General features: G+C 38.4%; 1 protein-coding gene across 1 annotated transcript in view; it reads left to right on the top strand.

Annotated features, from left to right (window-relative positions):
• The first annotated feature begins 7,427 nt into the window (after nt 1–7,427).
• Nucleotides 7,428–15,064, top strand: part of LOC109463710 — a 50,524-nt gene continuing 42,887 nt past the window's right edge. The window contains exons 1-3 of the mRNA XM_019760559.1: nt 7,428–7,497; nt 7,874–8,099; nt 8,544–8,779. Coding sequence (XP_019616118.1) covers nt 7,428–7,497; nt 7,874–8,099; nt 8,544–8,779 — 532 coding nt within the window. The remainder of the gene's footprint in view (nt 7,498–7,873; nt 8,100–8,543; nt 8,780–15,064) is intronic.

Genomic DNA, 15,064 nt, shown 5'->3' with positions numbered 1-15,064 from the left:
CTATTGGTATTAGGTGTATATAATGTAGCAGAACACTGTATATAGCCAATGTTATATAGAAATTTACATGGTTATTAAGGAACCGAAAGTGAGCTCTTTCGACGCTTTTAAAGTTACAGTAGGGTACATAGGCAAGCTAGAAAAATTGGATGTTTTGGGGTTCAGGGTACAATGTGTGAATATGTAAAAATAATTTTTGTGTTGGCTCATTTCTTTGTATACGCCTATTTCTTTGTATATATATGCCTCTTTTATATGCCGCTATGCGGATATCATGTGAATTGCAGCCAATAATAAAATAGTGTATCTTAGTGTATCTGATATCTTATTAGGTCAAAAGGTTATCAAACACCGAACCTTGGAGAAATACATCGAGCAAAAAAATCTTCGTTTGTTTTGGGGACTACATTTTCAGAATTAAAATTGCTTTTTTAAATGACTCAAGATAAAGAGGCAAACGGAAATTAACAGTTATATGTAATGTTTCTATTTTCATAACTTATTAATCAGCAAGTTTTATTCTTCTATGCTTAAATGCGCAGAAAGAAAACGTATTGGTCTTGGTCTGTCTCTTCTTCTTTCTTTCCAAACACATAACTTAAAGGTCAATGGTCTTGACCAGGCGCATGTTACAATATTAACTGGTGAAGTAACAGAACACCCTGCGTTGTTGGGTAAAATTAGCAAGTTACAAGACATAGTTGGATAGGCTGGTGTTTGAGTAAGAATAAATAGAGCAGACGTTTGTTAGGCCTAAAACATAATCCAAATCTAAAGGGGAAAATCCAAGTTATTCCCCTTTTTCTGTCTTGAATTTTGACATCTTAAGATAACAAAATCTTAAAGGTGAAGTTTCCAGACTGTAATAGCAAAAATCAAAGACAGCATGACGTTCAGAAAGACAATAGCCTAGCGCATGTAAATATAAATATGATGCATTTGATTTTTAAATGCTGAATTTCTAGTTTTTCACACTTTTCTACAGCGAGGTTTCTTGTACAACGCCGCCACAAACAAGTGCCTACACGCCATTCCACCCGACTCGGAAACAGCTGGGAAAGTGACTACGATGCGATGCAACCTTAGCAGCCACCAGAAATGGACGATAGAATATATCTGGAACAAAGTGTAGTGTTTCGTGTACATGAGCTCTCTAGATAGATAGATAGATAGATTATTTATTATATAGTTATGCATAATGTAAAGTGACACAGAGATATATAGAAACATATATAGATAGATATAGACAGAGTCAAAGAAATATGCTTTTAAAAGAGCATAATGTAAAGTTTTTTTTAACGTCATGCTCCACAGATTCTGCTACACAATAGTATTTGCCCAAAGCTTATCACCTAGCGACGGTTGATTTTAGAGTTAGATGGCTTTATACAGTGTTTACTATTAAGATGTATTTTGTGGCTGTTGTTGCATGTTCTGGGGAGAGACAACTATCGATAATTATCATGTTTTCCATTTTGAGAAATGTCATATCCGTCATCAACAACATAAAACTGGCATTTCTACCCGGTATACCAATGGTGACGTACGTGTAAGGCCTGTAAGGCAAAACCAGTTTTTTTAGACAAAAAATATATTTGTTCAGCTGAAAATTAATAATCAAAACTTGCTACTCAAAGCAAATGACAGATTGCATGGTATACAACATATTATTAATTTAGAAGATGAAGTCACAGCGTGTTGCGAGCAGTTGTAAGGGATCAAAATAAAACGAATGGCTTTTATTGTCACATGTCGCTGCTTGATATCCCTCTTTGAAGTAATATCTAAAAAGCGATAGTTGTAGTAATGTTGAGATTACGTTGTGTGCAGGTCTTATTTTTTGTGTGCGTATAAGACCAGCCATAATTTTTAGACAATGTGCTGAAATTGTAGGATTAATAATGATTAAAAGCATTACTAGTATTCCAAATCACAGTGTGTTAAAATCATTAAAGCTCATAAAAACGTGACAAAACATAAGCTTTGAGTATTCAAACACATTCAAGCTTCAATTCATATTAACACGTGGGTTGAAGGAACACTGCTTCTTTCATAGTTTTGAAAATTCGCGGAAATATATAAATCATTCATGACAAATGACCTTATTAGTCGAAGTATGTCCTCGATTCCAGACACCTGCTTTAAACTGTCGCCTCTGCTGTTTCAGCCTACAGTGAAGGTCCGATGCCCATGAAAAACGTGGATGGCACCGTATAGCATGTGGCCTGTTTGAGTCTTTTGCTGTAGAGTCAACAAGTTACTCTGGTTCAACAAGTTACATGTACTTTCGGGTCGTTTTAAACGCCATTTTTAATGTACAGTTTGTTACACATTCTGCTGCGTTCTTTGATCACAAGCCCCATTGTTCTGCGACCTTCATTATTGGAGAAAGGATCAAGCAAAACAATCTGCAGAGAAAGACCCCACTGGGAAAGACTTTACTGAATTACAAGCAGGCATCACCTTCATGCCAATATGGACAAGGGTAGGTAACAGTTAACAGCTATATTATTATATGTACAATAAAGGTCTTCATTCATTTATTTATCTATTGGAAACTTATGCCAGAGGGCTTTTTGCAAACTGACAAGGACAATGATTACAGCATGCATTAAAGAATGGTATAAACATGCTAACATTAAGTTCTACTAATACTTCTATTTATTTTTCTATCTCTACGTAAAACTAATAACTAATATGCCATGTATAAACAGGTAAGAGAAATATGGCCATTCCAATTCTAGTAAAGCTATTGAGGAGTTTTTTTACAAATCAACTGGATGTTACATACTCAACTGAATGCCACATGCAGTTTTTGGAATTTTCACAGACCCTGCACACAAAACATTCTCTATCATTAAAACAACGTTACTTAAAAATCAAATTTGAAGCTCATGACATTAAACATTGTATTACAAGCTGTATATAAAACGCAGACAGTAACTTTAAAGATCGTGAAACTCTTCACCGTGCTTTTTTCTGCTGAATGTAGGGTGGGTCTGTTTACTTACTCATAAGTTTCAAGTGTGTTAAGACCCGATGCATACAAAATCATACAGAAGGTTGTCTATATTATTCGAGATACCTTGGTACGTAGTGTGGATGTGTCTCTTCATTAAGACCCTAGCATGTTCAGATCGCGAGATATCATAACTGGAAGTTGTGCTGCAGTACCAAGGGAAGCCACTAGGGGGCCCAAAATCCCATCATTTCCAGTTTTTGTGACATCCTATCAACGAACCAAGTATGAAACTAATCCGTCCAGCCGTTCTTGAGTTATCTTGTTGACAGACGGACGGACAGACGGACAAACGCAACTGAAAATATAACCTCCATGACATGTCGTGATAGTAATAAATGTGTCCGTACTGCTTAGGTGCATGAAATAAGGAAATATGAATTGTATCAGACTATAAAGTTTTGCTTTCTCTTATTGTATAATTTACATCACATTACAAAGTGTTGCTCATCTTAAATTCTTTCTAGATCACAGTATTAATATATTCTTTGTTCCAGGGGCAATGTCAATTGGCCTTACTAGATTAATCTTCGAAGCATTGGTTAAAATAATTGCCTCGATGAAACATTATGAACTTTAAAATATTGCCGTATTTCATAAATCATATTTCACAACAGAGACCTACAACGTCTATGAAGATCCGGACAACAATGTTCACCAGTATGCCAACAAAGATGACATTGACGAGGAGCTACGACAGACTAGTACTCAAAAGAAAGAGCCAACCAATATCGGGAAAAACAACACACGCAACTTGCAATTTAACTTGATCGACAATGAGATGTACGTGCATAGTCGCTCACGACAGGACAAAAACCAAGGTAACGTTTGTTTTTATATTTGGCAATACTGCATTGCAATGTTTTCGGGTTGGTTTGTTATTCTAACATCTGGGGCAGTTAATGGTGGACAAAGTTGCATGGCGAGACAGGGCGATAATAGTGAAGATTGTGCGATTGTGTGTGTGTGTATGTGAGTGTGTGTGTATTTATGTGTGTGTATGTGTGCGTGCGTGCGTGTAAACAGTCGTCAGTAGACTTAAATGACATTCCTTTTTTATGAATCAAGAGACTTTTTTTCAGTATAGAGAAAAGAAGGGGCAAGGCAACTAACATTAGATGATAGGTAGTATGTAGTATTGTTGTAATGTATAGATTGCTATTAATTAGTAATTAGCATTAGAATATAGCGTTCCAGTATGCAATACTCATGTTTTGCATACTACATATCATCTTGTGCATGTAGCCCATCCGGGCAAGAACATGCAATAAAGATTCATATTATTATATATTGTATTCTCATCATCTCCATATGGTAGGATCTAATTTTTTTAGACTTACATGTACATTACTTAAAAATGTAACATTAGTGAATTGAAATGGGCCTAGATTAATATTTAGATCATGAATATGTGACCCGCAGGTTGAACAATTATTTACAGAAGTAGTGTTAGTCTTGTTTTCATCTACTCTTTATACAGTAGAACCAAGTCTAGTAAGTCAAGTCTTTATAGAACCTCATATAAATTAAAAATGACAAAACAAACAATGGATTCAGAGACTTATTTTAACCAAAATTTTCAAGAGTTTCACACCATAAAAAATCAATGAAACTAATTTCACACCTTGTAAACGTAAACAGCAGTAATTGGTCTGGAGAACAAAGAATCACGTTATGGTGAAAACCGCCTGAAATAAAAGGAGATGAAAGGATTGTTTGAAACCAATCAACCAAATCATCCCACTAATTTTTTGCAATTTTGCTTTGTTCACAAAGAAAAAATGCATTTTTTTACTCTTTTTATTTAAAACATCATTCCACAACTAAGTACTTTCTCAATCAGTTCAATCCATACAATAGGTACGGAAGAAATCTTATTTTATATTTAATTTGAGACCATAGGTATAGATAAGTCGTAATATAACATATTTATCTGAGTCTTTTGTTTTCGTCAATAGATCCAGGTATTATGTTTGCTTTAGCTTTCTGCTGCCATTTGAATAGGCCAGACTCTGCCACATTGCTTGGTCTCTGTCTCCACTGGTCTCTGAGTAGAGACATATACCAACATGAATTGATTATAAATTTTTGCTTTTACCCCTTTAAAATGTATAATTTGAATTTTTAAGATGTTTTCTAGTCTAATCCACAGAAATGAAGGGTGTAAGGGAGTAGAGTGAAATGCAGAGCAAGAGACAATGTTTAATTGTTATTTGGAGCTATTGTCAGCAGTAATCAGGGGAGAATACATTTTCTGCTTACAGATCGCACCAAGGCTGCAGATGTTTCCAACGTCACATCTCGCCGTACTTATAGGCCAGGCCCATGGACCACTGCTGTAATGATTGCATTCGTCATTGGTGTAGGAGTTGGTCTCGTCACCTATTACACGACGGTACAAGAGACACACCATTTCTCACACAACAGTCCTCCGGTACGGCGGGGTACATCAAGCCGACCAGTGTCGGCAGTTCCCGTCACCTCTAACGGTTCGACAATGAAAAACAAAAATGACACCATCTCGGTTAGTGTTTGCATTCAATGTGCAGCTCAGGCTACTACAGGTGTATTTTGTATTTTAGAGAAAGCCTTTACATTTCCTAAACTCGCAAAGCCTCCCCAATTTTTATATAATTGTACCAAACCACACATACATTCTTCTTATTATGTTCTATTCTATATGGCTATTAAACATTTCCGTACGTAAGGCAGCTGATGGCGTGGAGACGACTGATGTGTCATTAACGGATGCCCTGTAAATAAGCATGTTTAAAAAAACATTCACGCCAGCAACTACTGCTTAAGTTCAAAAAGGTCTTTAAATGCCCAAACCTGTAACGAATTTTGTATGTATAGCATTATGATATTGGAAATGTTGTAATCTCCAAGCAGATCTTTTGGTTGGGGTAAGACAGTATCAAATTGGCCAGTCTGTATCCAGTTCCCCACCCAAGATCTGCCTGCACTCGAACAGGGAGGAGCGCTTCTTTTCAAAAATGGTGTTGCTGCCTCTCCCTGTGCCCCTATTAACAGCTATCAAAAATTTGTTGTGCTCAGATTTTTACAAGCGGTTTATGGCTTGAATCTGGGACAAATGCAGTCACCCGCGCACATCTCAGTGGGAGTTCTCGCCTAACTCTGTCCAGATAATACTGTATACTGGTACTAAAGTATGCTGGCTGAAACATAGAAATGTCAATAACTGGGCTCATTGTGGTTCAAAACCGCAGATATCACAAAACATATGTTGGACCTTCTTTTCCTTTAGTTAAACTGAACAAAATAACAGTTGGTGAGACTTCCTGTAATGCTCAAACAGCTGGCCCACTAGGAGTGCAAGAGCCTTGCCTGGTGGTCAAGGCAATAAACTACTTGGCAAGAATATTTTGATCAGGCAACAACTAGGTGTTAATAGCCTTTGACGTTTCGACTGCAGGCAGATCTTGGGTGGGGAAATGGATACAGACTGGCCAATTTGATACTGTCTTACCCCCACCAAAAGATCTGCTTGGATGTTGGTCTCTTACATTTCGTACATTTTGTTTTTGCAAACTCAGCACTTACACGGGCTACCAGTGGCTGCTCAGACCACCAGCCATGATCTTACAACTACACTGCCCAATATGACAACCCAAGTGCCCAAGGTGGCAACTACACTGCCCATGGTAACAACCACTCACCCCGAGGTTACCATTACACTACCCGAGGTAACAACTACACCTCTCAAAGTGACAACTACACTGCCCGAGGTGACAACCACACATATTACGGCGACAACCACGCTGCTGGAGGTGACAACAACACTGCCGGAAGTGACAACCACGCTGCCCGGGGTAACAACCACGCTGCCCGAGGTGACAACCACGCTGCCCAAGGTAACAACCACACTGCCCGAGGTGACAACCCCATTGCGCGAGGAAACAACCATACTTCCCGAGGTTACAACTACACTGCCCGAGGTGACAACTACCCCATTTGAGGTACGTTACACCAGTAAAGGTGATACCCACACTGCCAAATTTGACAGCTACTTTACCAAAATTGCCAGATAATTCAATATAGATGGCGGTGTGACTGCTAGCCAAGTCTTTGACCAAACACAAATGGAACGTTTTTAGATACAATTAATAACATTTCAACATTAATGACAGCCTCCTTGATATAGAAGAATTTATCTAGTTCGAAAAATTGTTATTATCGATTGTAAAAGTTGATTGCTTTGAAATATGGATGTCAACAGAACACGCATGGATTTTTTACCGTTTCTTTGCACAAGGAAATATTGGCATAAGTACCACTCCGCCATGTATTATGTGTAATCCTAGAAATTAGTTATTGTAATTCATAACATGACATTATATTTATATGTAATAATGACCATTTATTATTTTTGCCATTTTTCCACATAATGTCGAACGGATCGGATTTTGACCAGGTGCAGAAGACTACACAGTCCCATCGTTTGACGATTGAAGAAGGTACGGCAGTACGAATTAGTTTACCTGCATTAGCCGTGATCTCTAACACACACGCCAACCCTACATACAATGTAGCTATCACTGGATGTGTAGGGTTGGCGGTCTGAAGGTGCTTGCGTTTCCCATAGACCTAGTGAACTGTGTTTTATAATTATATAACACTACATAAGACAGAAAACACCAAAGTGTTGAGAGAAAATGGACTTTTTACAGTTGACTACAGTTTCTAGCCATTTACTGATACAATGATATAATTTCCCATCATAATTTTCTTGGCGGAACTGTAGCCCTTAGGTCTAAGGGCGTCAGTCGGATCGTGAATAAAAACTCCGGTCTAAGACCCTAAGTATAATTATACACTCCTAACTTATGCCAGTCCTCTTGCCTGAGGCAGGTGTCAATGTCGCCCTGGGAAAGACAGCGGTCCAATCAAGCATATGCTCCAGCACACACGGTTGTCATGGGAACATCCCGGTTGATGCCAGTCGTGCTGTAGACGGCAACACTGCATCAGACTACCACGACGGGTCCTGCACACACACTACAGAAGAGGATAATCCAAGCTGGTGGGTGGATCTTGGTCAGCCGTATGCGATTGGCAGGTACGTGTACAATATGAATAAGTTACACAAACACATAGTGCATTTACACACACAGACACACACACACACACACACACACACACACACATATACATAGTATTACATACACACACACACACACACACACACACATACATACATACACACACACACACACACATACACACACACACGCACACACACACATATACATACATACATACACACACACACACACGTACATACATACACATACACATATACACATAAAAAACACGCACAGAGACACGCGAACACAGACACATACACTAACACAATTTTCTTTAATCATGATTCGACAATTCACCTTAAAGATTGCTAGGCAAAGACTGAGGACCTAGTTAAACAAAGTTTAAGATCATTTATATGAATATAGCATAACATTCTCAAGTGCCATTCCTTTGACTTTGTGTGCAATATCTACAGAGTGACTATCTTCAATCGGATGGACTGTTGTCCGGAACGACTCAACCCCCTCAACATCCACATCGGGGATTCCGCCCAGGTCAGCGAGAACCCCAGGTGTGGTGGTGATCATCGACTCTACGTGAAATGGCCGTCCATATCAGTCTCATGTCAGGGGATGAAGGGGCGGTATGTGGGCGTCCGTCTTCCCGGTTACCGCCGGGTTCTGAGTCTGTGTGAAGTCCAAGTATTTTCGGGTAGGCCTTCACTACATTCAATTTAGTACCTGTATACGTTTTGGGGATGGGCAGCAAATTTTACAAATTTAACTGTTTTTGGAACTGAATTTTTTTTTCGACAATGACAGGAGAGCAGGAACGGGGATAGAGTCATAGAAAGAAATCAGAATGATTGTATAAACGACTACAGCAAATTCATGCATACTCCAGAACAAGGAGTTACCAGCTTCCTGATATGTTTGCTGTGTTTTTTTTTTTGTATTAGGCAAATGTCTATTTTTTTTATATCTAGTCTATAACTGAAATTACTCTTTGGCCTTAAATGTGTCGACAAACACAGGAAAGAACGTTTTGCTTCAAGAATTGTTTTAAATAGTGGGCTAATAGCTTCCTATCATCTTAATTTATGCCCTGCTAGTTGCATGGAACATGCGAAATGGCGGCTGCCAGGATGGCTACATACGAGTCGGGTGGGCATGCATCAAACTCGTTTCCAGCCGAAAGACTTTTTTGGATGCACAGCAGGCCTGTAAGGAGGAAGGTGCTACCCTAGCCATGCCTAAAACGGAAGAATTTGACCACGCTCTAAGACGCCATGTCAAAATGTCTGGAGGCAACTTTGAACATTGGATCGGGATGTTGGTGAAGTTTACTACACGGACTTCACAAAAATACGAATGGATAGGCGGGTTACCCGCAGGAAATTACCAGGTACGTGTTCTGTTGACAAGAGCAATTGTTACCTCCATGAAAAATGGAGGTATTGTTTTTGGCGCGTCTGTGTGTGTGTGTTTATGTGTGTGTGTGTGTGTGTGTGTGTGTGTGTGTGTGTGTGTGTGTGTGTGTTTCCGCACATTTTTAGTCAGCATAACTTCAGAACGCCTTTATGGATTGTGATGATATTTGGTATGCTAGTAGGTCTTAGTAAGCCAAAGGTCAAGTTTAAATATGGGCTTCCTGGTGGCTGACCTTGGTACTGCAGCAGAACTTCCGGTTTTGTAAGGCAGGGAAAACAGATGTGCCGGTTATGCAACAAAACCCCAGCTGTCAGCGCGCCGGTATGATTATTGAGGTTCTCCCTCTGGAATAGGCTGACCTACATATTTCAGGCCAAAGGTGCTACTGTATTAGCTGTGTATTTAAAAAATAAAAGCCTGTGTTATTTTGTTCCATACTGTAGTATACTGTGTAAAAAATTTACAAAAAATCATATATTTTATGGAGGTATGAGATCTCCGAATTCTTGTTGTACATTGTACATTCCATCTTCGTCGAGAAGGTAATGTCATACGTACATGTAAATTGTATTGGGGGTTCTCGACTTTAACTCGGGGTGCGTTGGGTATATCGTAATGATATTTGGTACGTATCTCGAGGTTCGGACAATAAAGATGAAGGTATACATCGCAGACAGTTTAAGGACACCTGAAGGTTACCGATTTCATTTCGTTTACATTACATCACAACTTATGTACATAATGTAACAGGGGTTATTCCCACTGGCTTCTCGTATCTAGCATAGGCTCCTTGGGCCTTTTAACAGGGTTGTGTTTTGGGGGGCTAGGTTTTACTCTCTAGCACTTCTGTGCAGGGGTGCCTTCCCCTTTTTTTCCTTCCCTGTTATTTACATCTTCTGATTCTTGAAATGCAACATACTCATCATCCAATTTAGATACAAAAATTCTAGTAGTAGTAAAACTGTCTTAATTTTTGAAAATTTATTGAAAACTAAAAAAACTAAAACTTTCTTGAAGACTTCCTTTAGTTCGGTAGATCCTGTAATCCGGACGTGTCTTACGATGAAGACTTAATCCTCTTCTTTAGGGATGGCACCCAGGTGAACCGTCTGGCAGAAGACCGCCATGGAGGTATCTCTGCGTTCAGTACTGGTACTCAGGACGGACCACTGACCCGATGTGGGACGACGCCTGTTGCCTAGACAGAAAGCGGTACATCTGCCAATCCTCCCTTTCCTAAGGCGTCAGCAAGTGAAGCTTATGAATGACATCTTCCGCAGACTCCAAATCTAAATGCGATAGAATGAAAAAAAAGGCGGGTTGAAAAACAAGATTCCTACTTTCTTTTTAATTTTAACATTATGAACTTTATCAAACAAGATCATGATGATGATACACATATTATGGTATGGTATGGTATGGTATTATGGTATTAAAGTAAGGTACAAAGAACATTGCCGACCTAGTGCCAACGGCTACTCCTCAGCTATTTTCCACCACCTACAACACAACCAGGGTCACTCTTTCAAACTCGAGTCCACGGATGTCTTAGACCGCGAAACACGCTGGTGGGAACGGGGTGTTAAAGAGGCAATATATGAAAGAATGTACAACCCCACCCTCAACAGGGAAGGGGGGCTACGGGTCGATCTTTCCGGCACTTGGGATTTGGCACTCCCAGCCCCGAGGACAGACAACACTTAAGCTCCTGTCCTGTATAACAGGAGCTTTCAGACTAATTTGCATCATCTTGTCTTGACTTGTCTGACTTTTGTTCCTTTTTCGACTTCCAAAAATTTGTCTTCACTTTATTTGCATATCAATCAACAGGTTGTGTATATAAACCTACTTTCCCCTCTGGTCTCTCAGTCACTGACGAAAGCTAGTGGATACTAGCTGAAACGTCTGACGTTTTCAAAATCATATCCAGTTGCTTGAGTAACTGTTTTTTGGCATAACATATTATGGTAATTGTATTTGTATTGTATTTGTCACTGAATCAACTTTATTTGAAAAAACAAGTTTTCAATCACTGTACAAATAGTTTTGATTCAGTGGGAACATAGTTCTATTCATATTGCAAAAATCTCACATTTGCGGCAACATTCTTTCAACCATCACGTGATCCACTAGATTACATTATAAAGATGACTTGTATATTCAAGTAAAAAATTAATTAAACACTAGTTTTGGAAAGTATAAGTCAGGATATGATTACACAAAATGTAATATAGGGCGCTTGCACCTTTTTTATTTGTCTTTATGATTATAACAATTTATTCGATTTGGAAATATATTTTGCTTTTACCTAAAGTTAAGTTTGTAACATGACTAACATTTATTGGTACTATTAGTGATAGCATCTCTTTATGCTGAGTTCACATTTCCAAACCAGGCCCCGGCCGGGCTGTTTCGATTACCGAAAAATGCAAAAAAAAATTATTATCATTTTTAAAAATGTCTTTGCGCTTTGTTGTCTTTTATACCATATTTTTTGTTTCATAAGACTGCCCGGTCGGGCCCCGGTTTGGAAATGTAACCTCAGCATGGCGACGACGAAAGGTATGGCGACGAAACTACATGGAATTTAAGAGCAACAGTTGCACTCACAATCTTTATTTGCATTTTCATGCCCATGTGACTAAATGCATACACTGGAGTATATTGTTCACTGTTACACTGATGTTACATGTATACAATATTGAGTAACATAATACATGGGATAGAAGGATAAAAGGATAAGAGAAGAATGTGAATGTCTTAGGGACTATTTGAGAATACATTCTATCTAATCTTGAATCTTTAATTTTTTAAAGCAATTGGAAATGAATTCAAATAGTTTTGTGTGATCATTACTGGTAGACATAAGGTGACTACATATCTCTTTCTTTGTTTTACCTTTACACAGTTTGTTCTAAATAGTATGTCACGTTCGACAGTATACAATTTACAATCAAGTACAAAATGTATTTCATCTTCTACGCTATTAAAGTTACAAGCCTTACATAGTCTATATTCTACGGGAGTCCGCTTATGTCTGCCGGCTTCTATGTGTAAGTTATGATCCCTTATTCGTAGTTTTGACATGACTCGGCGATGTTCGAAATTTGGAATACTAAGGTTTTTTTTATAACTATGTAACTTTGAACAATTTGTATGTTTTTAATTTGTTGCCTTGGTTATGTCCTTGGACGTTGGAGTATAATTCTGAGTAGAATTTATGTACGAAAATACCTTGTAGTCTTTTCTTAAAATCGAGTGAATAAGAAGATATGTTCAGATTGTTATTTGTGAATAGGAAGGCGTTACCAGCCTCCTCTAAAAAGTTTCATACATTAGACAACAAGCAGGGTACATGTTGTCGATCTAAGTCTTTCTGAACAATAAAATCTTCATATAATTGTAAACTATTTGAATCTACGTTGCTCACTTATCTACAATAATAATTATATAGTCTAGCCTGGGTACCATCCTGGTTAGGTTACGTCTGCTCCCACAGTCGCTCCACCAACTGGTTAGCGACTGTGGGAGCGGACGTTAACTAACCAGGATGGTACCCAGCCTATATACAGCCGAACTCAGCTCTGCTGGCAAGGTTACTGCCATTTCATGTTACACCCAGAATAGATTTACCAAATTTCAAGTGTACGAGTTCTATTGGGGAGCTGTTTTTCAGATTAGTGTTACATCAGATGTCCTCACAGTACAACAAAATTGGGGCAACTTAGAATCCAATAGTTCTCAGTATATAGGAATCGACGATTTAGTATCATTGAGGGTAATTCTGATACTAAACAGCGCTCTTAAGGCCTTCCTTGGCAATTATTTCATGGCGGGATTAATATCATATGGTATAATTATATATTATATTGTATGATGTACAATTATATGGACCCTTACCAACTATATACCGCCACCTTAAATGAAAAGATCTCCACAAATCACAACTTATCTACAAGAAGACGTGCATCCTTATAGTATCCTACAGAAAGTTGCTAAAAGCGTAACAAAACATACGCTTTAAGTATTCAAACACATTCAAGCTGCCGTTGATACCAACACGTTGGTTAAAGTAACACTGCTTCTTTCATAGTGATCGAAATTCGCGGAAATATATAAATCATTCATGACAAATGACCTTATTAGTCTATGTCCTCGATTCTGAGCACTGGCCCTAAAACTGTCGCCTCTGCTGTTTCACCCGTACAGCGAAGGTACAAAGCCCATATAAGACGCGGATTGCACATTATACATGTACCTTGGAGCCTGTTTGAATCATTTACTGTAGAGTCAAAAAGTTAAATTCAAGTCGTTTTCAAACGCCATCTTTTTAAATGTACATTTTGTCAGCCATTCTGATCAATTGTTCTGCGTCCTTGGAGAGAGGATCAAGCAAAACAAGCTGAAGAGAAAAGGCCCATTCTACTTCACCAAATTCCAAGCGACCATCCACGCCTATATATGGCTATGGGTAGGTAACAGTCTACTGCTATTTTTCGTTTGTATGTTTGTATGTTTTTTACTACCTAAAAAGTGGTAAAATGAGAACGTGGTATAAAATTCATGAGCATAACAAAAGAGGGTAGTAAAGTAATCATTAGCATAACAAAAGAGAGTAGTAAACTGAGCGTGAGCATAACACACGAGAATATGGGGTAAGAGAGGCTTAGTGGCTTGTACGGGATCTTACCCCTACATTTAACAAATTTTTGTTCAGTTCAGTTCACAAGTGCCATGTCACATACCAAAGTTTGTCAAAGTTTCTCAGACTTGGCACACGTAACATTATCTATCATTAAAACAACTTTACTCAAATTGAATTTAAAAATCGTTACGCTAAACAACGTCTTACAAGCTGTTTATAAAATTAATACTACGCAGAATGACAATACCACTACTAAGACAGTAACTTCAAAGCTCGAGGAATGAAAGACGCTATGTACTACTGAATGTGGGGCGTGCTTGTTTACTTTGCGGCCTGACACATACAAAATCATGCAGAAGGAATATCTTTATTATTCAAGATACCTTAGATAATATGTACGTAGTGAGACCATGTCTTTTCTCAAAGATAGAGAAGGCAGGGACTTAACAGGATCTAGGGTCGAAAGGCTGTTAGGCAGGACTCCCCAGACTGGACTTAAGAACAGGACAGATAAATGCATTCTGACCATCGGTAACACCAACAAACGCTCTACCCCCATGTGTGTATGTATGTGATTTAGCAGGATAACTAATGAAGCTTTAAATGAATTGTCATGACACTTGTTAGGTAGGTGGGTCCTAATAAGACATAGAAATGATTAGATTTTGGGCCGCCTGGTGGCTTTCCTGTACTGCAGGAGAACTTTCGTTATTTATATATCATGATCTAAAATTGCTAGGGTCACGAATTCTAGGTAGTATATGGCTCTTGGGCTGAGAAGAACACATAATTAGATGATACTTATGTAAATAAGAAGCTAATTTGCATGATAAATACGGAATCTATAAATCCGCTGAATAATAGGCCTATAGATCACTTGTGAAATTGGGAATGAGAGGATCGTCGGAATATATATATATA

This window comes from Branchiostoma belcheri, unplaced genomic scaffold (genome assembly GCF_001625305.1).
Source record: "Branchiostoma belcheri isolate BF01 breed outbred unplaced genomic scaffold, Haploidv18h27 scaffold13, whole genome shotgun sequence".
NCBI classification, from domain to species: domain Eukaryota; kingdom Metazoa; phylum Chordata; class Leptocardii; order Amphioxiformes; family Branchiostomatidae; genus Branchiostoma; species Branchiostoma belcheri.
Note: the sequence above shows the minus strand (reverse complement) of the source record. Positions and strands in the feature narration are given on the sequence as shown.